Here is a 26,402-nt window from a genome sequence, read left to right as displayed (position 1 = left end):
TGTGTTAAGGCAGTGAAACTACTCTGAATGTTACTATAAGGGTGGATACTTATCACTGTGAGTCATTTGTCCAGATTCAAAGAAAGTGCAACACCAAGACTGAATCCTAATATAAAGTATGAGCTTTGGGTGATAATGGTGTGTTCATCAATTGGTTCATCAATTGTAACAAGTGCACCACTCTGGTGGAGGATGTTGCTGAGGGAGGCTATGCATGTGTGGGGACAGGGTCTATAGAAGAACTCTAACTTCTTCTCAGTTTTGCCATTAACTATTCTAAAAAATAAAATTCATTAATTTAAAAATAATGAGTAGGGCTGTGGGAGTGGTGGTGAGGACAGTGGTATAACTGAGCATTGCAGAAATAAAGGATATGAGAGTAGGTACTTGCCCTTGGGCTTATCCTAGAGGTAGGGAGAATGCAGAGATGCACAGAATTCTTGCTCGAATCTATCGAGCACCTCCTACATGCCTATCATATTTACATCGCACAATATCTTCACAAAAATCCTGCCCTGTAATTTCAGCTCAGAGAAAATCAATGATTTTTTGCTGAAAGTCACATGACCACAAAGTGGCAAGGCCAGGTTCAAATGCTGTTCAGCTGGCTCTACATCCAGTTTTCCTCTGTAATTAACTGCTGGAAAGGTAGAAGTGGTGACTAAGGGAAAGGTTTGCTTTACTAAACACATCACACTTCAGAATCAACTTTGTATGCATGATACACAGCACACCAATGGATGGGCTGAGTTTGTGACTAGAGGGAAAACATAAAACCACATCATCATTTATTTATTTCATCACTAAAAGAAAAATAAGAGGCTATGAGGGAGGAGGTGATGGAAGGAATGATTAACAGAGAATCATTATTACTATCCAGAGTAATTGCCTTCCTAGAATTTCTCGTACCAAGGATGCAAGGTCATTTGTAATAGACAAACAGAGGCACACGTTCCTGGGAGTCACCTTCTCTTTGATAGCGAGGAAGGAAACCCTTGGCAGCCCTGGAGCCATGCCAGGGAAGCTTGCTGCACAGCCGGGTGCCAATATAAGGAGTGACCTGGGCCCAGGGAAATCTATCTTGGTTCATCACAGTCACCACTTTGGCACAGGCCTCTTGACCCTTCATGTACTGATGGGAGGACTGAAGTGGCAGGAAGATGCAGAAATGCAGGGGAACAGAGGGGAAAGCAGTGGGAGAACTCGGATTAGAAAGCCGCACGCTTTCAGGACTGGCCTTTAGCTTCATTGCAACGTTTCTGTTTTGTGGCAGCCAATCTGAGAATCTAGTCCAGCAGTATGAACTCCTTTCACAGGGCCCTCCACTACAGTTACTTAAACCTTTTTAATGCTTTATCTCAGATATTGCAAAAGATTTCTGTAACTCCAGTTACAACAGAGTTTTCTCTACCCTTTGAATACCACCTAAGGGACTGATTGCTTTCTTTGGCCAATGGCAAGGCTCCAGTCCCCAGAAACATTCTCTAACCCACTAACCTGAGGCCCATCTTACATCAGGAGGTCTAATAGGAGGTGGATGGAGCTTCTCCCACACAGTACCCTAACAGGGGACATTTTCCCCGACATCCAGAACCTCACTCCATAGTTCTGGTTATACTGTGAAAAAGAGAAATCCCTCTCTGAACGTCCTTTCTAGCACCCAGTGAGGAATAGCACAGAGCCTTTGTTGTAACTAAGTCCCCCAGACCCCTCTAGACCCAAGCAGGCTTCCTCAAGTCTCCTTTCTTCTCTGTAGTACACGGCTGGGACTCGGCCCATCTTCTTCACCTCTATGTTCACCTACCCTATTCTTTAATTTCCATGCTGGTGGAAGAGGGAGTTAAAATCTCCCTACCTGCCTACTTCCTTGCTACCCCAAAGAGAAAACAAAGGCTTCACTTCTTACTGCTGCAGGGAAACAGAAGTCAACACACACACATACTCACACACTTACACAGACACACACACAATTTTAGTACCTTACAAAGCTGTTATCTGAATATCATTAGATTAATTTTCCACTCCCATCTCAGATGGTAATGATAGGTCCTTGTTATGGTTTAGAATATTTTCCCCTCCAAAACTCATAGCTCACTGCAGCCTAAAACTCCTGGACTCCAGGGATCCTCTCACCTCAGCCTCCTGAGTAGCTAGGACTACAGGCATGCGCTACCATGCCCAGCTTGGGAACTTAAAAATAGTGTTGATGCCTACGTCCCACTTCCAGAAATACTGATTTAATTGGTTGAGAACCAGCAAACTATGGAGAACAGATCCAGATACATAGAAAATCCTTTTAAATAGTTAAGAAAAGACAGATAACCCAATAGGAAGGTGGACAAATTCTTTAAAAGGCACTTCATAAAGGAGGATATCCAAGTGACTAAAAAACAAACAAAAAAAGGTACAACTTCTTTGGTAATCAGGGTAAAGGAAATTAAAACCAAATGAAATACCACTATATACCCATCAGATTTGTAAATATTAAAAGGCCTTACATTAACAAGTGTTAATGAGAATGTGGAGCAACTGGAATTCTCATCAACTGATGATAATAGTATATATTGGTAGAACTACTTTGGAAAATAGTTGAAATTATATAATAACATTGAACATGTACTTGACCTATAGCCCAGCAAATGCACTTTTGGGATTGATAACTGAAATGTATATACACATGTACATCAGGTTATATGTATAAAAATATTCATTGCTTCCTTATTCAAAGTAACTAAAATGGGAAACAACCCAGATGTCCATCAAATAGAACAATAAAAACTGAATTATGATTTATTTATTAGTAAAACACTACACAGCATCAAAAATAAACTCAGCCACATGCAACAATACAGAGATCTTAAAGACATAATATTGAGCAAAATAATCAGTACACACAAAATTTCATTTATACAAAGCTCAAAAACAAAATTAAGCAATATTTTTAGAAATGCACTTACAAATGATGACTGACCCACTCAAGGAAAGTATTTAACATTACTCTGAAAGTTCTGGAAATTCTTGATTTTCCTTTCTCAATTTCTACACCCATCACCACCCCCAGTTTTCCTCAACTCACTAAACAGCACCCTCATCCACTTAGCATTTCAAGCCGGTAAGTGAGAAGTCATCCTTAATTCTGCTTTTTCTTTAATTTCCCTACTTCTAATCTATTACGTGTCTTATTAGATCTAAGATCAATATATTTCCTGAATATGTCTATTTATGTCCATTTCCAACACCACTGCCAAAGTCTAAGCAATTGTCACCTTTCTTTCTGAATTACTGCAATAGCCTCACAGCTTCCACTCTTGACCACATACACTCCATTCTGTACTCAGCCCTCATAGTGATCATTATAAAGGATAAAATGGTGTGGCCAGTTAGCTCAGTCGGTTAGATCATGGTGCTAATAAAATGTAAAACATGTCACATCACTCTTCTCCATGGGTTCACGTCCTCCGTGTGTTCAGGTCTTCCACATGTAGAGGTAGAGGTAGGGTATGTTCACACCTTCAATGACAACTACACATTTCTGCTCCAACAGGTCCAAAACTGTTCCTAGGTTTCAAAGTTGTTTTTCTGTTTGTTTTTTTGAGATGGAGTTTCACTCTTGTTGCCCAGGCAGGAGTGCAATGGCATGATCTCAGCTCACCACAACTCCTCCTCCCGGTTTCAAGCGATTCTCCTGCCTCAGCCTCCAGGTAGCTGGGATTGCAGGCATGCGCCACCATGCCAGGCTAATTTTTGTATTTTTAGTAGAGACAGGGTTTGACCATGTTGGTCAGGCTGGTCTTGAACTCCTGACCTCAGGTGATCCACCTGCCTTGGCCTCCCAAAGTGCTGGGATTACAGGCGTGAGCCACCACGCCCGGCCCTAGGTTTCAAAGTTTTTAACGTATAAAAAGCTGCTGATTTTAACATCATATTTGGTCACATGTTTAAGATGTTCTACAGATATTTTTGCTTCAAAGCTGCAAACTCCAGCTACGCCTGGGTCTCATACTACCCCCGGAAATTGACAATGCTCCCCTACCCTTAGGCCTGCCCCATACCCGTCCCACTCCATCCCATTTAATAAATATACCTCACCTCCCTTGGCCACCTGCTGGACGTGAGTGGCTACTACGATGCCATGGGTATCCTGATTTTTTATTTCTCAGACAGGACTGCTCTGTGTGTATCTTTGGATTCTACGTAGATTTATATTGGTAAAATATCACATTTGTCATGACCAGAAGAAATGTCATTATGGTAAAATTTCGATTCTGGAGTCTATATATGAAAACAATATTAACTACTAACTGTTGTAACAACAAAATGTGGCATTTATATCTACAGACCACCGCCACCTTGCCAGTTCATTCAAGAATTGAATCCTGAGTTTAGCAGTTTCTTCACAAAGGAAATGGAATATTTTTAATTGATAATTCAGTCAAAAATATTAATGAAGATCTATATGATTGAAAGAATAAATTTATTCAACTGGCTCCAATATAATCCTATTGTCACTAGATCATAGACATCAAATTGTTATTTTTCCCTTTGCTACTAAAGGTATAAGCAGAAACAATTGCAAAAGAACACATAACATCCAGTAGGGATAATGATGAAAGCCAAAAATGGATTATTTGAAAATAATTTTAGAGGTAAAAAAACCATAGGTATGAGGAGAAAAGAGAGAAACTACAAATAAACTGCATTGTGATAAAACAATAAAGCACATGGCTAAAAGCCTATTAAGGATTTTTTTTAAATTATATTTTGAGAAACACTTGGTGCTAACAATTTTCTCAAAAGTACAAATATCCAAAAGTCATACAGAAAATAAAACAACCTACTTTCCATCAAAAGTTTCTAATTTTGAGAAAAGATAACACCAAGAAAACAATTTTAACTACAGAAACAATGGTTAGCGTAAAAAATTCATAATCAAAAAGATACACGTTTTAGGTACTCAACAAACTTATAAACCATTTCTTACATAACATTCTCCATATTTTAAGTTCATACATGTTGATATGATCAGAGTTACAATTTTTCAGAAAAGACGGGGGGAAAGGTGTGATTATCATCAGCTAGATGTGCTCACTGCATGCTCCATTATTTATCTGCAAGGCCTGGGTGGCTGGAAGTGCAGTTGACAGGCATTTTAATAAACTGGACAGCCATTTGTTCTTCAGGACAAGGCGTGTTTTCCCCAGGAGCAATCAGAAGAAAACAGGAAGCAGCTCAGCACTCTGCACTGCAACAGGCCACCTTAATAGCTAACCAGCATCACTCAACTGCTACGCAGCCGGGCCTGGTGCACAAAAACACAAAAGAGATTAGACTTGTGTTTGCTAAAAACCCAGTCCTTTCACATGAAAAATCTTTACACAAATTTGGGTCATACTACCTTTTAGACCTGGAGGTAAATAAAATTATCCATATTAATTTACACCACCTTTTGTAGGTTTTTAACTTTAAGGAATGAAGGCAATGTTGAAGCAATGTCTTGACAGCGTTAGGCTGTGTGTAATGGCTGCACACGTTTCCTTAAAAGTCAGGAGGCCACAAATTAGGTTACCAATCTGTTCATTTCAAACCAAAACAGTCGTCACTATAGAAATAAAAATAAATTTTTGCCTCAAATATACAAACCCAATAATGCAATCTTAGGTCGTTTACCTCCTAAGTTACAAGAAAATGTGAATAACAACAAAACGGCGCATAGAATGAATTTTGCCACCTGATGCAAAGCTTCAAACGGGTGAAAAGGTAGAAAAGTGTGACACAACCTTTTCAATAGGCAGCCCCTTCTTCCAGGGACGTTGCTTCCATGGACTGAGTATGTGATCCTTTTCCCCAAGTCCTCCATCATGTTGCTTCCTGATGCATCATTTTCTTAAGAGGACGTCTGTCCTTCCTCTTCGGGAGACTTGGGGGGCCTCTTGGATCGCGACCTGGACTTGGATTTCCTCTTGGATATCCGGGGAGGACTCCTGGTCACAGATGAAGACCTGGACCGTGAGCGAGACCTGGAGACCGAGGAGGACTTGGATCGTCGCGCAGAGCTCGATTTGGAGGTTGATGCAGAGCGAGAGCTAGTGGAGGACCCAGACTTCGAGTGAGACCGGCTGCTGTGATATCGGCTGTAGCGAGAGCGGCCGTAGCGAGAGTTACTGTAACCAGATGAGCTGTGGCGAGATCCGCCGTAGCGAGAATCCCTGTGGCGAGATCGGCTGTAGGGAGAGCGGCTGTAGCGTGACCGGCTGTAAGGAGATCGGCTATAGGGAGACCGGCTAATGCGAGAACCCCTATAGCGAGATCGGCTGCGGGACCTGGAGCAGCTGGGACCCCGGGATCGGCTGCGGTGTCGCCGCCTGGGGCTGCGGCTCCGCCGTCCGTAGCTGCGGCTCCGCCGTCCGTAGCCGCCGCCTCCGGACCTGCCGCGTGGCTCTCTCTGGCGGCTGCGGGGCAGGTCCCGGCGGCCATAGCGCGCCACCTGCACCCGCAGCTCACGTCCGTCCAGCTCCGCCCCGTCCATGGCGGCCTCGGCGTCTTGCGCGTCGCGCCGGTCGTGAAAGCGGACGAAGGCGAAGCCCCGGGGCGCCTTGGTGTGGGGCTCCCGCGGGATGTACACGTCGCCCACGCGCCCGTACTTCTCGAACACGCGTCTCAGGCTGTCGGGAGAGGTCCGGTAGGTCAGGTTGTCCACCTTGAGGGTGATCATACCGTCCACGTCGGGAGGGGGGCGGCCGCAGCTCATGGCTCCCAGAGCAGGCCGGGCCCGGAAACTGGCGCTGCTCTGGGCGCTGACGGTGTGACCTGCGTTCCTTTCTCGCGGCTGCGCCCCGCGTGGGGACGCCGGGAAAGGCCGGGCGGAGAGGCTGGCGGCCGAGCTCCGCAGGGAGCGCCCTGGAGCAGCAACTTTCAAATTCTCAGTTTCAGGCCAAATACTCCAGGACCCAGAGGAAGGTTTTCTCTTGGTAGCTGAACTCCAAATGAAGCCAGGTCCCAAAGATCCTGGCTTTATCCCTGGGCAACATCCTAACCTAATCAGCGCCCAGCTAATGTAATCACTGGGCTGGGTTTAAATTAGACGTCCCACCCTCCCATGCCCCTCCCCATTATTCTAATTTTAAACCAATCTTAAGAACAAAGCTAACTGATTAAAGGTCAATTTATAGGAACAGGCAATCCAGACAAATATTAAACAAAAGAAACCTCGGGTAGCAATATTAATATCCAGTATATTGATAGGATCAAAGAAGCACATTTTATAGTTATTGAAAAGAAAATTCACTAGGAAAACATGACAGTGATGAACTTAACGCACCTAAACACACAACAGTGACACATAGAAAGCCAAGACTGAGAGTTATAAGGTAAAACTGAAAAATCTGCACTCATGATGGGAGTTTTTATTCCCCATAACACCGTTTTCTCAGAAATCAATAGTGCAGAGAACAAAACTAGTAATGCTATAATAATTTGCACAACAAACAACAATTTTGATCATATAACCTGCAACAACCAAAAACGTGTAGAAAACACAAGAATTTCACAATACAAGACTACAAAATAAATGTCCATTAAAATTTCATAGGTCAATAACTTGAGTACATCTGGACCTCAGTGAAATAATATTGAAGGTTAAAAATAAAAAACCTGAATCCAATCATATTTATTTGAAAATTAATAACCACATTTCTAAAACTTTTTTATGTTGAAGTCAAGCAATTAGTAAAGCAAAACCAAAACAAAAGAATAAAACATTAAAAATAGAATTACAAGTAAACAAAAGGGACGATATGTTTTTTAAAAAGATGATTAATAAAATTGAAATCTAACACTTTTAAAGAAAAAAACAATGTAGCAATACTGATGAAGAAATACAGTTTCTAGATCTGGAAAGGAAATATACAGAAAGGATCTAGAGCATCTTGGAGTGCTGGAAAATGATGTGAGAAATAGAAAACAAACAAAAGCATTGATGGGGTAATTTTAATGTGGTACAAAAACCAATAAAACAGCTCCCAGTGGCCACATATTGAACAATTTAAGGAACAAACTAAAATACTACTATATCATATTCCAAAATACAAAATATGAATCTGTGCTGTCGTAAATAAATGATTAAATAAATTAACACATTGGAGAGAAGAGAGAAAACTCCTCTGCAGGAGAATTCTAAATAAATTAAATTAATTAAAATGTTGCTGATTTTGAAAATGTTATGTAACCTTATATACATAGAATTGTGCTTTTTATATTTTAATGTATTTTGTGTTTTATTTCCCTCATCTATATTGTTCCGTCTAGCTGTACTTGATCCTGTTGCCTTGCCATAAGGCATTCAATGGTAGAAATGTTTTGCTGTTCATGGGCACTTGGGTTGTTTCCACTTTGGGCCTCTTACAGTGTTGCTCAGAACACGCTTGGACATGTATACTGGAACTCATGTGTCCTTTTACGTATGAATGGATCCCTTGTCATAGAATACAGGAAGCCCACTGTAACCTCTGGCTTCAGCATCAGTGAATTCAGCCAACTGTGGGTAGAAATTATTCAGAAAAAAAAACAATAAAAATAAATAAAACATAATACAGTAAACAATTATTTACATAGCATTTTCATCATAATGTAAGTACTCTAGAGATGACTTAAAGTATATTGGAAGATATGTATAGGTTACATGCGCATACCAAGCCATTCCTCAGAATCCTCAGGGGTACCTAAGGACCAAACCCCCTCCGCCTGCAGAATATCAAAGGACAACTGTATGTGAATTCAAACTTTATCATGCCTGATTGTTTTTCAACAGTTTTTATCAGTTTACACACAGGATAGCTGTATATGAGGGTGCTCAGTGCTCTTCACTTTTGCAAACCTTTGGTGAATATCAGACTTTTTAGTTTTAGCGGGTTAGGTGAGGGCATTAAGATTTGTTTTACCTATGATTGCTTCCCGGCACAACAGCCTGGGGTGACACAGTGAGACTTTGTCACTTAAAACTTAAAAAAAAAAAGAAATCATTTCCCTAATTACAAATGAGAGTAATTTTTTCATGTTCGTTGGCCATTTGGATATTCTCACTCATGAGCTGCCTATTATGTATTTTGTCCATTTTTCTATTGGGTTGGCGTTCTCTGCACTAGCTCTTTATATATAATGGATATCAGCTCTTTGCTGGATATGAGTAATACAGTATTGGTTCACACTCCTTGGTGTGTCATTTCTCTCTTTTTTTCATATCTTTTGATGAACAGAAATCCCTCTTTATTTCTAATAGTAAAATATTATTTAAAATAACTCACATACATGGTGACTATAACATGGCAAACGCTGTTCAATGTACTCTTCGTACAATAAATCATTTAATTCTTATGGCCTGTAAGAAAAATCTTACCTCTAATTTTCAGATGACAGACTGAGTCATGGAGACAGTAAGTCACTTGTTCACCATGGTAGAGCTAGCACTGTTAGAGTCTAGCACTGTTAGAGTCTAGCACTGTTAGAGTCAAGTATTTAAATGACAACCCCCAAAATGATGCCTTAAAACAAAAAAATACTTCTCCCTTATCAAACTGTAATATTTGAGTTGATATCAACAGTACCTCTAAGCACACAATACTGAGTCCAGACACAGACACATGTACAGTTGACCCTGGAACAATGAGGGGGTTCAGGGTGCTGAACCCCTGTGCAGTTGAAACTCCTCAAATACTTTTGACTCCTCCAAAAACTGAACTACTAAGAGCCTACTGTTGACTGGAAGTCTTACAGATATCATGAATGGCTGATTAACACAGATTTTGTATGTGACATATACTAAATATTGTATTCTTACAGTAAAGAAAACTAAAGAAAATGTTTTTAAGAAAATCATGAGGAGAAAATGTATTTACTATACTGTACTGTATTTATGGATACCTTAACAAGATGAATAGCCTGTCTGAAATGGCTGATAACCTCACTGCAGATCTCAGTGTACACTACACATCAAGCAATTCCACATTTTCTTATACTGTCATGACTTTTCTCTGCTTCTTGGGAACATTTCCAGCATCACTAGTGGCACTTCGTATGGGCCCCATAGTGTTACTCAGGCTTGAGGATATTGTCCTAAACATGATACTCAAGAGATCACTTTTTACTGTGATAGACAATTTACTAGAGAGAAAAAAATTGCTCAGGCAGAGATGATTAGTGTCCTGCAGCATTTTAAGAGGATACTCACAACACGAGCTCACCGCAATGGCAAAAGGAAGAGGCTACAAAATTCTTACAATAATACAGTATTACTATAGTTAATTTTATGCAGTTATGATTTAATACTGTATCTTTACATTTGTTTACATTTATCTCAACTTCAAATGGCATTATATATGGTCTGTGTGTGTGTGTAAATTCTGATAAATTTAACTTTTTGTAACAGAATTATACATATTTTATGGTAGTAAATGTTAAAATACACTAATATCTATAAATATTTTATGCATTCATGACATACCTCATTTTTTCTTATATTTTGCAATATTTCTAGAGTACAAGAGGCATCCAGGAGTTTTTTCAAATTGTTCTAAATCTCCAAAAATTTACCAATACAGTTGTGAAAAAAAAATCCCTGTATAAGTAGACCCATGCACTTCATTTGTTCAAGGCTCAACTGTATATGTGGGAGTCTGTATATAATAAAGGCGGCTTACCAATCCCATGAAAAGTAATTGATAATTCAATAAGGGATATTGATATTGGGGGGAAAAATTAAAATAGAGCTCTACCTTACACTACTTAGAAGAGTAAATTAGTGATGAATTAAAGACTGTATAAAAGAGAACTTTAGGGCTATTTGAGAATATACTGAAGAATGTGTTTATGAATTCAAGGTGGGAAAAGTATCTTAAAGAAGAGCCAAAAGCAGAAACAACGATGAAAATTTCTGACATATTTAACTCATTCCAGTGTAATAAGGACATAAAACATTGAGACAAGATACAGGATAGAAGAACAGTTTTGTCATATGTAAAATAGACAATGAATAAGTATCCTGAAAACTTCTATAGATCAATACAAACAAGGAGTCAACCCAAAAGAAGGGATCGAAGCCTTAGAAAAGGCAACTCGTAAAAAAAGGAAATCCAGATGGCCAATAAATATGAGGGGATGTACAAGATCACTAGTAATTGAGAAAATGCAATGAGACATTTTTCTTGATTTAAATCAGAAAAAGTGAAATGATCTGACAATGTAAAAATGGGCCAACATATGGGGAAACCAGAACTGTCCCACTGCTAATGGAGATAGAAATTGTAGACTGACTTAGCTATTCTTAGAATAATTGAAAACAAATATCAGTATAGCCAAGGAACTCTAGTTCTATGCACACAGCTGTTCAGGAAAGTGTTATTTATACATAACGAAGATGTGGAAATAATCTACATGTCCGTCAGTAGGGGAATGAATAAAATAAAAAATTACACAGATCTGTTGACTCTGTTGGAGTCATTAGGATCTATATATGTAACAATCTGTCTAGGCCTTGTAATATTGAGTTTTTAAATAGGTAGGAGGAGGAAGAGAAGTTGATAAAACCAAACCTGACATATCATCTTGGCTGTGTAGACTTCTGACTATAAACATGGAGAATATGCATCAAACTCATAATTGTTATTTCTCAGAAATGAAGAGAAGCCTTCAGAAATGAAGGAACAGAAGTCATGGGAGAGGACAAAGATGGCTCTACACTTGCTCTTAGATAATTTTCATTATCAATGTTCCTTGATTTTCCAAAATACAGTACAGAATAGCAAAAGCTTATTATAGGACATGGGCAAACAGCTGGATATGGGCAATTTTTACAAAGAAGAGTGACCCAAATTGAAAGTGTCAAATGAAGTAATATAGAATTCTAATTGCAGTTGCTTGAAGAAGCCCTCCACAGCCACCCCTAACTCCCTGAACTTTCCAAAAGACTAATTTAGAAACAAGTTTAGCTGCGCTATTGCTTGTCCTTATTTGGCAAGAGAATGCGAAATATTTTTGAAAGTAGCTGAATAGAAACAGGAGGACAATAGGAACAATATTTTCTACAAATTATTTGTGTGCTTATGTTTCTTTTCTTTTACTCTCCAATTTTTTTTTTTTATACTTTAAGTTCTAGGGTACATGTGCATAACGTGCAGGTTTGTTACATATGTATACTGATGCCATGTTGGTGTGCTGCACCCATCAACTCGTCAGCACCCATCAATTCATCATTTATATCAGGTATAACTCCCCAGTGCAATCCCTCCCTCCTACCCCCTCCCCATGATAGGCCCCAGTGTGTGATGTTCCCCTTCCCGAGTCCAAGTGATCTCACTGTTCAGTTCCCACCTATGAGTGAGAACGTGCGGTGTTTGGTTTTCTGTTCTTGTGATAGTTTGCTAAGAATGATGGTTTCCAGCTGCATCCATGTCCCTACAAAGGACGCAAACTCATCCTTTTTTATGGCTGCATAGTATTCATGGTGTATATGTGCCACATTTTCTTAATCCAGTCTGTTACAGATGGACATTTGGGTGGTTTCCAAGTCTTTGCTATTGTGAATAGTGCCGCAATAAACATACGTGTGCATGTGTCTTTGTAGTAGAATAATTTATAATCCTTTGGGTATATACCCAGTAGTGGGATGGCTGGGTCATATGGTACATTTAGTTCTAGATCCTTGAGGAACACAATAGGAATACTCTCCAATATTTTTTTTTAATGATAGCTATTCCAGGGCATCTATCTGCCTAGGATAAGATTGTGATGCTGCTGAAGATAATAAGCAGAAATTCAGTTCTCACATTCCAAGTTGGAATGTGAGCCAAGCTACCGTGTCCAGAAATTGTCAGAATTCCTTTCTTTCCTGCACTTTCATATCCACAATCCGACCTCATCACCTAATTTTAGCAACCTCCAATTCTCACCTGGAATATAGGAGCAAGAAAGTATCATTTTCCACTGAAAGATGAGTGGATGTAGTTGGCGGAAGTAGTCATCCAGATGCTAACTTAATTGAGCTGACCCAAGGAACTAAAGTAACTTCTCCAACAGATTTTTATCAAAATCTGTGTGTTTAGCCTTACTTTTACTCCCAACTCTGGAGGTACCTGGTGTCACAAAATCTTGATTCCTTTTGGTTCTGCACTGGGGATTCCATTACCCTCCAGGTTTTCTCCCTGCCAACCTAGCATTCAGCTTTCCACTGTTTAAAATGGTTCCCACTTTTCCAGCTGCTCCTGTCTTGTCTCCTGTTCAGTTTTCTCCAGTTTAAAATACGTGCAATAAAAATGCATACACCATAGGTCTCCACATCAGTGAGTTTTAACAAGCACATACACCCGTGTAATCATCACCCAAAAGAAGATGTAGAACATTCCCACGGCCCCATCACATTCTCTCACACCAGGATCCTGCTCCCCACCAGAGGCAATCATGTTCTAAACTCGATGACCACAGCTTACTTTGGTCTATGTTTGCAATGAAGACGAATAAAAATATACAATAGGTTTTCCTATTTTATAGTTTCCAAATCTGATGTTTGTAAGATCCAGCTATTCCTGTTGCATGTACCAGCAATACATTCCATTTTGTTGCTGAATAATATTAAATAAGCTACAAGTTTTAATAAGCTATGAGTTTTTCTGCTTATATATTCAGAGATATATGAATTATCCGTAGTTTGTGATTCTTATAAAATGTGTAGGTATTTAGGAGGAGAACTGCTATAGATTGATGAGTGCTTAAGTTTATAGAACATTGACAAACGGTTTTTCAAAGGGGCTGTATGATGGTACATTCCCAGTAGCAATGCATGTGACAGTCAGTTGCTCTGGAAATGGGACTGTTTCTTTTAGAGCCAGAGTGCATGGTTCTAGTAAATCCAGGTGTAAAACTGGGACTGATCCATCATGCCAAAAGTAAGATGTTTGCTTCTTGTCCTTGTGACTTCTGGTATTCAAAGTGGCATGTTTTCAATGGCTGTCACAACAATAGTTCCATACATTGGAAGTTGAGATTCTATCTCATGGCCATTTCTATCTCCTCATATCCCTAAATAACCATGCAAAGAAGGATTATAATTTCTCAGCAGGGGGACCAATCTTTAGTCTCTCAAGGAAATTATGCCTTTGAAACACAAAGAAACCTAAAGTACAATTGCAGGTCAGGTCCACTATGGAGCAGACTCCAAGACTTCAGCACCAAGATCTTTAGAGTGCCTTTGGGATCTGTATCTGAGTAAGGGAAGGATAGGAAGAAGGTTTGAGCACAGAGAAAAGTTGATCTGTGGTTTATACCCAAAGATAGTCAGCCGATCCTGCAGGGACTCTGGAGCTCAAATGGCCCTCAGGATTGTCCTGAGTTCAGCAGAGATGGCCAAGCTTTATGCTCCAGCACTGAGCAGTCATCGGATATGGGCTACACTCGGAGGAGACATGGCCTTGGGTAAGGCAGCTCTCTGCAGCTGAAGGCTGTCTGCCTCCTGCATTCCAGGGCCAATGAGACTTTTTCCTATCACATAAACATTGATTTGGTGATGCAAGATGTACTGTAGGTCCAGCAGTTCTCTAGGGCTTCTCCCTTCCAATGAATCCAGTATGCTTTCATCTTGTGGTTCCACCATCTCAGTATTAGCTTTAGCCCCTTTTCAGCCAGGCAACTCACTCTGTCTTCCTGTGTGCCTGCAGACTCTGTGTTCAGCCTCTCAGCTTGAATTTTATAAAGAATAAACTTCCATCTCTTATTATGTTAGGAATGACAAAGTTGTGTGAATGAGTGAGATAGGCAAGAAAATTTGGGTTTTTCTGTTCTTTATTGAAAAGTTCAGGCAAGCACCAATTGTTTATTACTTTGGCTCTCAAATTGCCTGAAGCCTCAACTTTGGAGCCTTAATAACATTCTGTAAGGGCAGTTAAGCAAGAGTAGTACTAAGGGGAGGGGTGGCTTGCTTCTCTGAATGTTTCCTTCTACATCCAAAACTATCACTTTCAATTTCCAAAGTAAGTTTTGAATTTGTCCACTTCTGTGCATTTGCAATATGAATTTGCAATATGAATATTGCATTTGCAATATGAACAATTGAGTCTAAGCAACTGTCACTCTCACTTGTATTGTAGATGGTCTAACTCTTTCTCCTTCTGGGACATTCTCCACAGAGCAACTAAGCTGATTGTTTAAACGTATAAATCACATCTTCGCTGCTGTTTTACACCTCCAGTGCCTTCTCAATTCAAGTTGATAGAATACCCAATAATGCAATTAACATGAGTCACAGGGCCTGAGTGGTCTGATCTCTGCCTCTTCTTCTGTGTGCCCCAGATATAAATAAGCCTCTATCGTATCACTGGTAAAACAACTCATCAAGTTCTATATTAGGCCTATTGCACTTACAGTTCCCTGCAGGTGGAAAATCCCACTCTGGACCTTCTTATTTTTCTCTGTTGGGGCTCCAAAAGGTCTCCTGTTCTCTGAAGCTTTCTTGGACCAGCAGCTCGGCCAGCCTGTGCCCATTCTGCCCTGTTGTCCAGTCTTGCTTTAGTTCCTACATAACACACATTCCTGACTGAAACTGTCTTGTTCACTTACTTGGGGTTTATTTATTGGGCTGAGTCAATGAATTACCAGTGTGAAGTATGCACACAGCTTTATGTACTCTCCCAGGCAGTGGAGCCTGCAATCCAGTGCTCCCACACAGCCAGACAGCCAGAACCTCATAACCATACGCTGAGCTCACTCACCACCACAAAATGTAACTAGTCCATAAAATATTAGTAAGTGTTGCCTGGAATGTTCTCAAATAACTGCAAAGAAAAATGCATGGAGAATAACCTCTTCCTGCAATGTTTTTGAAATTACAATATTAGAAAGAAAGTCCGATTTTACTTGTTGGTGACCTCTAATACATTTGTGAACAAATACTGGCGATGTCACATTTTAAATATCTCAATAATTTAGAAATATGATGCTTTTTTTTCTGACTCTATTGACCTAATTGGCCATAAAAGGCTAGTTTTGCAAGAAGGGGAGAGTTGAGGGAGGGAGAGATAAGGGAAGAAGACCATTGAAGGGTAACCACACTCCAAATTCTTCAGAAGTTCAGCAGCCTCTATAGTTGGTCCAGAGTTTGGGACACTGGGATAGATGAGCTCTTGGCAAACCCAGGAAGACCTCGTTCTCAGAGATACTCATGTCCAGTGGATGAAATCTCACCTGGTGACGCAGAAGTAGAAGTGTCACGATATTACAACGTCTGAGAGGATGAAGAAAATTGGTAATCCCCTTGGACTCAGCAGTGCCCAGGGGCCTCACCACAGGAACTAAGCACTGGGAGGCACTGCAGTTTTCGTGGCCTGAAAATTTGCCAAAAATTCTGAGTTGTAAATATGACCAATCTCAAGAAGCCCCCACAGAGCAGAGCAGTGGGGTATAAAAGCTGACCATGGGCACAGGGGCGGGGCCCCAGCAGCACCCAGACTCCTTGGCAGGATGCTGGATCCTGGGCTCCGTGGTACAGGCCTATCCATCAAAGCTGCATCTGTGGGCAGGGGCTTAGGTTCAGGGCCTGGAGGTGTGCAGTCTGTGGCCACCAAAAGGTACCTCCTGGCCAGAAGGAGCCTGGAGGATTGACCTCTGAACCACCAGTTACAAAGGATAAGGACCACAACCACATCTACCAGTTGAAAGGTTCAGACCAAGATTGACAAAGCCAGGGTGGCAGTAGGTCCAAGCTAAGGTCCTGGGCTAGAAAGCATCACTGCAGGCTAAATTGGCCACAGGAACACCAGGCACAGAAATGTGAGGCAACAGGCACCACAACTGGAGGTCTTAGGCCGAGTGGGTCATGGCCTTGGTGACATGGGTGGTGCCTCAGTCCAGAGAGCCCTCTCAGGCACTTGGATCTTCCACGAAGTGGGCATCTCCAGGCTGGCCTGTGCCCTGGATTCCATGGGGTCTGCAACTAATCCCTCTTGTCTAGATTTCCACAGCTCATAGCACTTGGGTTACAGGATGCCCATGACAGCGTCCAGGGAAAAGGTCACAATGACTTCCTCACCACTGCACTGAGAGGCCACTTTGCTTATCACATGGTGGCAAAATTCATGGCCTCCCTGAAATTGAAGTCATGGGTGAAGTCAGCATGGTGGCCATAGGGAAGCCATTTAGATATTTAGCCCCCTCCCTGAGTTTTCCCTACATTCAGCCTTATCAACTACAACTACAACAAAATAAATTTTGTCTCTTCCCTTCCATCAATCATAGCTCTAAAAATTTTTGCAGTGGTTAACAGCACTAATTCCATAAATGATTGACTGAAATGCTTCAAATACCTCACATTAAGGAAAGTGCTGGCTTGGGTCTAAAATACCTAACTAGTATCTAGATAATTTTTGAATTTTATTTTAAGGAAGGATTCATTGCTTCCTTGTGGGTGTGTGTAAAACAAGACTGTTGAATTATATCAAATGCCTATCAACATCTATAAACATGATCGTATAACTTCTTCTGGTTGCATTTGCAGGATAAGTTATATTCCTAGATTTCCTTGTTTAAACCATCACTGCCTTCCTGCAATAAACCCCATGTAGTCTTTCTATGTCATTCTTTTAATGTACTCAGATTCTCTTAGCTAATATTTAAGTTAAAATTTTTACATTGATGCTTATCAATAAGTTTTGTCCATCATTTTCTCTCATTCTGCTATTCATCAGGATTTTCTGTCAATGGTGTGCTTATTTTAAAACTTGAATTTTTTCTCATTTTAAAGGCCTGTGTATACTTGAAATAAAAATTTCACACAATTCCTCTGTGAAATTGTCTAATCCTTGTCATTTTTGAAGAGTCAGGTCTTCTGCTATCTTTCTGTATTTCATACACAGAAATTTATTTCTTAAGCTTTATATGTAGTAAGTTAATTTTTTCTAAAAAAAATCCACATCATTGGAGCTTTATGTTGATTTATTATTTTACAGTTATTCCGACTCATTTTCTGTGTACATGTATATCAATTCCTTGTTGCTACTTTCATATAATTGATCTTTTCCTAACTTGTAAATCAGAAGTTTAATACAGTTAATTTTATTATTTGAATGTGATGGAGAAAATAAAGGCTGCAAATTTTCCTCAGCACTATTCTAAATGAATCTCATATATTCCTTTTTGTATGTTATTAAGTTTTAAATTTAAAAACACTCCAGTAAATGCTTATTGTATTCCAGGCATTGGTATTAGCAAGTCATATATATTCACTTATAGAACTGTCAACTAAACATGTGAAGTAAGTGCTATTTCCATTTTACATTGAGGAAACTGAGTCATAAAGTTAAGTTATTTTCAAGGTCACACAAGCTGGTAAGAGAACCTGAAATTCAAAATCAGGCTGTCCTGCTCCACAGTTCATATTCTTAATAGATATTTATTGTTTTGTGGAAATTTGGCTTTTATGGTTTGTGCTTCCCTCAAATATGAGATCCATTCACTAAAAAAATTTAACCTGCCAGGAAGAGGACCTGTACATTTTCTGACTTTCAAAAATATTTCAAGTGTTATTGCATGATAATTCAGAATGTTTGAATTTTTTTCATTGTGTTTAAAGAAGATATTGATATTTTCTATTCACACTGGTATACTGTCAAATTTTGTGATTGATTCTTTGGCAGGATAGGTTGTCAAGGACATGACATATACTTGGGATGCAGTGACCGTGGTGACCATACAGCCAATACAATAAGCCTTAGCATTCATGTTGTAACTGAGCTCACTCAAGCAAAGCTGTCTTTAGTAGGGACTTTCCCTTCTAGAGAGCATGCACATTTTGATTTTACCTGTCCTCAAACTGATCTTTTGTTCATTACATAACATACCCATGGGGAGATTTAAGCTACTAACAAGAGAGGGGATGTATGCATAAGCATGTACAGCTACTGTGCATGTACAGAAGACCATCAGAACCTGCGTACTAGTAGCACCTCTTACCACCTCCTTGTGAATAACCATGTAAAACTCCCATAATGGGGGTTTCTCCAGCAATAATCAATGCTGTCTCACCCTAAAAAGCAGCCCACCCTGAATTCCTTCCCTCTCAGTGTGTACAGTCTATTCTGCACCTAACTTTCAAAATATTCTTTTTCTTTCACAATAAATTACTCTATGCTGTACTTATTTTGCTGTATGTCTCTTGTTTAAATTATTTTAAACTAAGAAGACAAGAACCAGAGGTTTCACAATAGCTGTCAACAGCACCTGAAGAGAGGAAGTGTTTTCTGTCATCTGGTTTGTCAATCCTACCTTATTGTTAATGTTGTCTAAGTTTTTCATATCCTTAGCTTTCTCTTTTTTTTCTGGCTTGGATTAATAAGGTGACTATATTAGTTCATTCTCACTTTGCTATAAAGAATATACCCAGGTAATTTATAAAGAAAAGAGGTTTAATTGGCTCACAGGTCTGTGGGCTGTACAGGAAGCATAGCGGTGTCTGGTTTGGGGGAGGCCTCAGGAAACCTACAATCATGATGTAAGGCAAAGAGGAAGTAGGCACATCTCTCATGGTGGAAGCAGGAGGAAGAGAGAGAGCGGGGAAGCACTACACACTTTTAAACAACCAGATCTTGTGAGAACTCTATCACAAGAACAGCACTAGGGGGATGGTGCTAAACCATTCACGAGAAACCACCACCATGAGCCAATCACCTCCCACCACACCGCACCTCCAAAACTGAGGATTTCAATTCTACATGAGATTTGAGTGGGGACACAGATCCAAACCATATCAATCCTTCCCTGGCCCCCTCCTAAATCTCATGCCCTTCTCACATTGCACCATATAATCATGCCTTCTCAAATGTTCCCCAAAGTCTTAACTCATTTCACCATTAACTGAAATGTCCAAAGTCCAAAGTCTCATCTGAGACAAGGCAAATCCCTTCTGACTATAAGCATATAAAATAAAAAACAAGTCAGTTACTTCCAAGATAGAGTGGGGGTACAGGCATTGGGTAAAGACTCCTGTTCCAAAAGGGAGAAATTGGCCAAAAGAAAGAAGCTAGAGACCCCAAGCAAGTCTGAAACCTAGCAGGGCAGACATAAAATCTTATACTTCCAAAATAGACTCCTTTGACTCCATGTCTCATATCCAGAGCACAATAGTGCATGATGTGTACTCCCAAGGACTTGTGTAGCTGTGCTCCTGTGTCTTTGCAGGGTTCAGCCCCTGCAGCTGCTCTGATGGGCTTGTGTTAAGTGCCTGCAACTTTTCCAGAAGTAGGGTGGAAACTGCTGGTTGTTCTACCATTCAGGGATCTGGAGGAAAGTGATCCTTTTCTCACAACTCTGCTAGGCAGTATGCAGTGGGGACTCTGCATGGGGGTTCTAACCTCACATTTCTACTCTGTACTGCTATAGTGGAGGTTCTCTGTGAGACCCTTTCCCCTGCAGCAGACTTCTGCCTGGACATGCAGGCTTTTCCATACATCCTCTGAAATCTAAACAGAAGCTCTCAACCCTCAGTTCTAGCATTCTGTGCACCCTTGGACTTAACACGATGTGGAAGCCTCCAAGACTTATGGCTTGCACACTCTGAAGCAATGGTCTGAACTCTTCCTGGGCCCCTTGAGCCACAGCGAGAGCTGGAGCAACTGGGATGCAGGCAGCAGTGTCCACAGACTGTACAGGACAGCAGGGCTCTGAGCATGGTCCACAAAACCATTCTGTCCTCCCAGACCTCCAGCCTGTGATGGGAAGCATTGCCAGGAAGGTCTCTCATATGCCTTCAAGATGTTTTTCTTAATATTTTGGCTACTAGTACTTGCCTTCCTTTTAGTGATGTAAATTCCTGCAGTCAGCTTGAATTCCTCCCCTAAAAATGTGCTTTTCTCTTCTGCTACATGGCCAGGCTGCACATTTCTTAAACTTTTACATTTTGCTTCTCTTTTGTACTCTGCTTCACTGAAACTGGATATAAGTTCTGCTTTCAGGTAATTTATTTGTTCATGAATGTGAGCCTAGGCTGTTAGAAGAAGATAGGCCAGATCTTAAACTCTTTGCTGCTTAAAAATTTCTTCTGCCAGATACCCTAAATCATCACTCTCAAGTTCAAAGTTCCACAGATCCCTAGAAAGGGGCACAGTGCAGCCAACCTCTTGGCTAACACATAACAGAAGTAAACTTTGCTCCAGTTCTCAATAAATTCTTCTTCTCAATCTGAGACCTACTCACACTGGAATTCATTTTCCATATCACTGTCAACATTTTTGTAACAACAATATAACAAGTGTCTAGGAAGTTCAAAACTTTCCCTCAACCCCCTATAGTCTCCTGGGCCCTCCACACTCTTCCAACCTCTGCTGATTACCCAATTCCAAAGCCACTTCTACATTTTCAGAAATCTTTGTAACAATGACCTATTCCTGGTACCAATTTGCTGTAGTAATTCATTCTCTCATTGCTATAAGAAAAATACTTGAGACTGGGTAATTTATGTAGAACAGAGTTTTATTTGAGTCGTGGTTCTGAAGGCTATACAGAAAGCATAGAAGCTTCTGCTTCTGGAGAGGCCTCAGGAAATTTGCAATCATGGCAGAAGGTGAAGGACAAGCAGGCACATCTTAATGGCTGGATCACAAAGAAGAAAGATAGTGGGGAGGTGCCACACACATTTATTTATTTATTTATTTATTTATTTATTTATTTATTTGTTTTATGTATTATTTATTTTATTTATTTGTTTGTTTATTTGTTTATTTATTTATTTATCTTGAGGTGGAGTCTCACTCTGTCACCCAGGCTGGAGTGCAGTGGCTCACTGCAACCTCCACCTTCCAGGTCCAAGTGATTCTTCCACCTCAGCATCCCAAGTAGCTGGGATTACGGGTGCCCACCACCACGCCCAGCTAATTTTTGTATTTCTGGTAGAGATGGGTTTTCACCATGTTGGCCAGGCCAGTATAAAACTCCTGACCTCAGGTGATCCGCCTGCCTCAGCCTCCCAAAGTGCTGGGATTACAGGCGTAAGCCACCACACCCAGCCATGCTACAGACTTTTAAACAATGAGATCTTGTGAGAATTCTAATGGGAGAACAACATCAGGGTGATGGTGCAAAACAGTTCACGAGAAACCGCCCCCATGATCCAATCACCTCCCGCCAGACCCTAAATCCAACATTGGGGATTACAGTTCCACATGAGATTTAAACCATGTCCATGACTTCAATGTGCCTGTGTTTAATGAGTCTCTTTCCGTTTTATATACTCTAAGTCATACTTTATCAAACTTACTTCAATATTCATGACTGCTGCAATTTCATTCTGAAATTTAGCCTTTTACATTGAAGAGAGACCTATGTACCTTGGGTCTTCATTCAACTTAGCCTGATATTAAGATCTGTGACTCTACTTTTATGTTTGTTCTTTCCTAGGTATACTTTTGCCATTCCTTTATCTCAATCACTTTTCTTCATCACTTTTTTTGATACATCTTTTATATAATTCTAATTTTAAAAACATGTATTAAGGATTTTTTTCTTTACTTTGCAGATATACAGTAGAGATAGCAAATTTAATAAACATCAATAACATTACAAAATATCTCTGGGGCCATGAATGGATAGCAGACTCAGTTGGTCTACAGGTCTAGTTTGTGCATGAACAGTGGATGGTGGCCTGGGGTGGAGAACATGTGCAGTTGAAGGACTGTGAGAAGCCCCGAACCTCACTGGGGCTGTAGCAATGTCCAGTGGAAGCCAGAGAAACAGAGGACCAGACGGAAGGTAAAAACGAGGGACACAGTGAGATTCTCAGCATCATCCAATGTAAGTCCAAATAACTGTGGGATCTGGACCCCTAGCACTGTAAGGGAGGTATCCTGAGGGGACAACAGCAGCAAGTGCTGTCCATGGCATCTGGGCCATGGTGAAGGCCACAGGCACAATGATTAGGAGTAGACAGAGAGTCCCTGAGGGATATTACAACATCCTATGGCAACCTTTGGGGTGGGGAGTTCAGTGGTCTCTGGGAGCCCTGGTTGTCACAGTTGGAGATGGCATCTGGGGCCTTGGAAATTTGTCAGTTATTGGAGGTAAAGAATCTTCACTGTGGAGAGGCCCAGGCCAGAATTGTGCTTGGCAGGAATCTTCTCTGATTCCTGGGATTGGGATAAGAAGTAGATATCACTTGACATTTGGCACCATATTCAATAGCCATGGGTCCAGAGGATTGATCATGCATTGGAGGAAAATATCCCCAGATTTAGCATCATATCTCTGCCTGTCTTTAGCCCCAGCAGATGAGTCAGGGGCCCAGGAGATCCTGGAAAACTCAGTTGGGGTCAGAACCCTAGAGGCATAAGAGTGGTCCATTGCTGCAACCTTGGCCAGGTTCACTGGGGATTTCCAGTCCACACTGGTGTCCCTGGACAACGTAATGAAAGGCACAGTGACATTGGAAGGAGTCATGGTGACAACATCAGGAAGACTAGTAGCAGTGCTGTCGAGGGATGGTAGGCAGGGGCCAGGGTGCATGGGTTCATCAGGATCCAGTGGGGGCCCCAGGGGTTGAAGATCAGGGGCACAACAGCAGCCAGAAGCCTTGGCAAAATGCGGAAGGCCATTGCTCAAAGGTGCGGGTTTGTCTGTCAAAGCTTCATCGGCGAACTGGAGCTGAGGTTCGCGGCCTGGAGCTCTGCTCCCTGTCCCCACTGAGAGGCGCCTCTTAGCTGCAGACTGAACAGTCGCCTCAGTCCCCAGTTCTCGAGGACGGCGACCACGACCCCGCCTTCCAGTGGAAGGGGGAAGAATCCGGGATGACATCTCCAGAGTTTGGAATGCAGATCCAGGCACAGCATTGGTGCCATGGCCCTTTGGCTTGTAACAGAGCCCTGGGGCCACAGTCTGTATGGGACAGCTGGTTATGTGGTTCCGGAGATGCCTCAGGCCCAGAGCAGCTCTCCTAACTGCTGTGTCCTCCCTCCAGGTGCTCACCTCTTGGCTTTCTACAACCCTGGGCTCTGTGTGATCCACAACCGTCAAGTCTTGCTTGTGTTTCCAGAGCTCATAGCTCTCTGGTTGCAGGATGCGTACGAAGGCGTCCATGGAAAAGGTCACTCTCGCCTCCCCACAGCTACACTGTGAAGCCACTTTGCCATAATCAATCCATCGTGGAGTGGCAAAGTTGATGGCCTCTGCGCAGTTGAAGCCATGGTTGAAGCCAGCATGATAGCCATAGGGAAAGGTCACCATGAACTCCCCAGCCTCCTGAGTCATGCAATTGAAGGGGATCCCATTCTTTTTGAGAACTGTAGGCGAGATGAGGGCCACCTTGTGCCGCAGGAAGCCCTCACAGCCCCGGAAAATGCCTGGGAAGAGCTCCCTGGCCAGACGTTCCAGCCGTTGACCATGTTCTGGGGGCACCACGTACCAAGTTTTGGGCTCCCCAAAGTGCAGGTAGTTGATGCTATAAAGATCCATGTCCTCCGTGTGCCAAGCGAACGTGGTCTTCCACATGCCAAAGTACAGGTAGGGTGTGTTGACACCCTCGATGACAACCCCACATTCCTGCTCCAGCAGGTCCAGAATTGTTCCCAGGTGTCCTAGGTTCCACTGTTTAGTGCTTTCTTCAAATAAGGAGCCGCTGATATCAGCACCATAAATTGGTGGATTACCAGGGTGGCTCTTCCAGTACTGTTGCTCCAAATCTGCAAAATTCTGGTGTGGTGGAGTCTGATGTTTTTTACTGTTTGCCAAGTGGCGATACTTCCCCACGGTCATGGCTTTCTTCTTTTTATGGTATTGAGTAAACACCCCTGCCTGCCCAGAGGTCACCTGCTGGAGGGGAGTGGCTACTAAGATGTCTTCGATATCATCGTAAGTCTTTCTGGCTTTCCATTCCTTGGGTGGAATTACCTTGGCGAGGCCAGCTTGATGTGCGCCTTGGGACTCCATGTAAGCAACATATTTGTTGAAATCTGTAAATTCTTCCATGGTGGGGTAAAAAGTCATAATGGTATGACTCGTGTTCTGGGGATCGGAGTGCACAGACTTCATGGCTGCACACAAGAAGTAGCTGACTCCTAAGTTCTTAGGTGTCCTCTAGATGCCTGAGAGTTCTGGGGAGTAATTTCTTTTCTCCGCTTTGTTTTTTCAAAATACTTGGGTTTATCTGTGAGGGAGTAATTCACACTTGAACTTTTGAACAAGTGAGATCTTTTACAGGCTTTCTGACTTCCCAGGAGGACTCAGGAGTAAGTATTTTTCCCAGGAGTCAGTATTTTTTTGTCCAAAGAAAATAGAATATGTCCCAGTGGGGCAGGCGCCCCAGCTGGAGTCCCAGCTCCACCTGCAGCTCTGTGAGTTTCCTCAGTTGGGGGTGTCACTGTGAGGCTTCTCTTGATTCTCAGGCTTTGGTGCCCCAGTAGCTGGTAACTCCACTGTACCCGGGCGTCTCTTCTAGGAAATTAAATCAATAAACCTAAACAACAACAATACAAAATACAGAATATATGAAAATACATGTATAACCAGACAAAAGAAATACTCAGCCAGTATTAAGCTAACCTAAAGGGTATGGTGTGTTAACATCAGGATATAAGGTCAAATAATAAAACAGAAAAAGAGGAGCATCTAATCAAACTAAGACTGAAAATGATCAAGTTTGCAAAGGAATGAATTAAGCAATCCACTCAAGAAACTGGATGCATTAACATCAAAGGAAACAATGAAAATAAAGACACAAGCAGAAACCATTGCAAAAGGAAACAGAACCTTCAATGGGAATGATGACAAAAAACTAAAACTTGACTTTTCAAAAAGATGGTGAGAAGTGAAAAGCCATAGGCATGAATAGAAAAGGAAATACAAATGAAACACACTGAGATAACTGAGGGGGCATAGCTAAAAATCTTGCTGAGATGTTTTAAAAATTTTAACTGAATCTTATGAACAACTTGGGTGAGAATAATTTTCTCAGTAGGACAAATACCAAAAAGTGCTCCGACAGAGAAATAAAATGACCTACCTTCCACCAAAAACTCACAATTCCTGACGAAAATACTCCAGCACCCAGAGAGAAGATTTCCTCTTGGTAGCTGAACTCCAAATGAAGCCCCAGGTTGCAAAGACCCTGGCTTTATACCTGGGCGGCATCCTAACCCAATCAGTGCCCAGCTAATGTAATCACCCGGCTGAGTCAAGATTAGACATCCCACCCATCCGGGCCCCTCCCTTTTATTTTACATTTAAATCCTAGAACAATGCTAAGTGATTAAAAGTCAAGTTATGGGAACAGGCAATCTAAATAAATACTAAAAGATACCGAGGGTAGCAATTTTAATATCCAATGTATATATAAGATCCAAGAGGGACATTTTATAGTTAATGAAAAAAAATTCATTGGAAAATATTAC

The 26,402-nt window shown here is 41.3% G+C and overlaps 2 protein-coding genes across 2 annotated transcripts; both read right to left on the bottom strand.

The window, feature by feature from the left end:
- Positions 1–2,779: 2,779 nt before the first annotated feature.
- Positions 2,780–7,218, bottom strand: LOC117079865 (serine/arginine-rich splicing factor 8). Its single transcript, XM_033204073.1, has 2 exons — positions 5,778–7,218; positions 2,780–5,299 (listed from the first exon to the last, which is right to left on the bottom strand). Exon 1 carries the CDS (start codon positions 6,746–6,748, stop codon positions 5,885–5,887), a length of 864 nt encoding a protein of 287 aa, XP_033059964.1. The 5' UTR covers positions 6,749–7,218; the 3' UTR covers positions 2,780–5,299; positions 5,778–5,884.
- A 15,954-nt stretch (positions 7,219–23,172) lies between these two features.
- On the bottom strand, positions 23,173–25,044 carry LOC117081356 (lysine-specific demethylase 4E-like). Its single transcript, XM_033207152.1, has one exon. It carries the CDS (start codon positions 25,042–25,044, stop codon positions 23,173–23,175), a length of 1,872 nt encoding a protein of 623 aa, XP_033063043.1.
- Positions 25,045–26,402: the final 1,358 nt, after the last annotated feature.

The sequence above is a fragment of the Trachypithecus francoisi genome, unplaced genomic scaffold (genome assembly GCF_009764315.1).
Source record: "Trachypithecus francoisi isolate TF-2019V2 unplaced genomic scaffold, Tfra_2.0 Lachesis_group8, whole genome shotgun sequence".
Taxonomy (NCBI): Eukaryota; Metazoa; Chordata; class Mammalia; order Primates; family Cercopithecidae; genus Trachypithecus; species Trachypithecus francoisi.
This window is presented reverse-complemented; position numbering and strand designations above follow the sequence as displayed.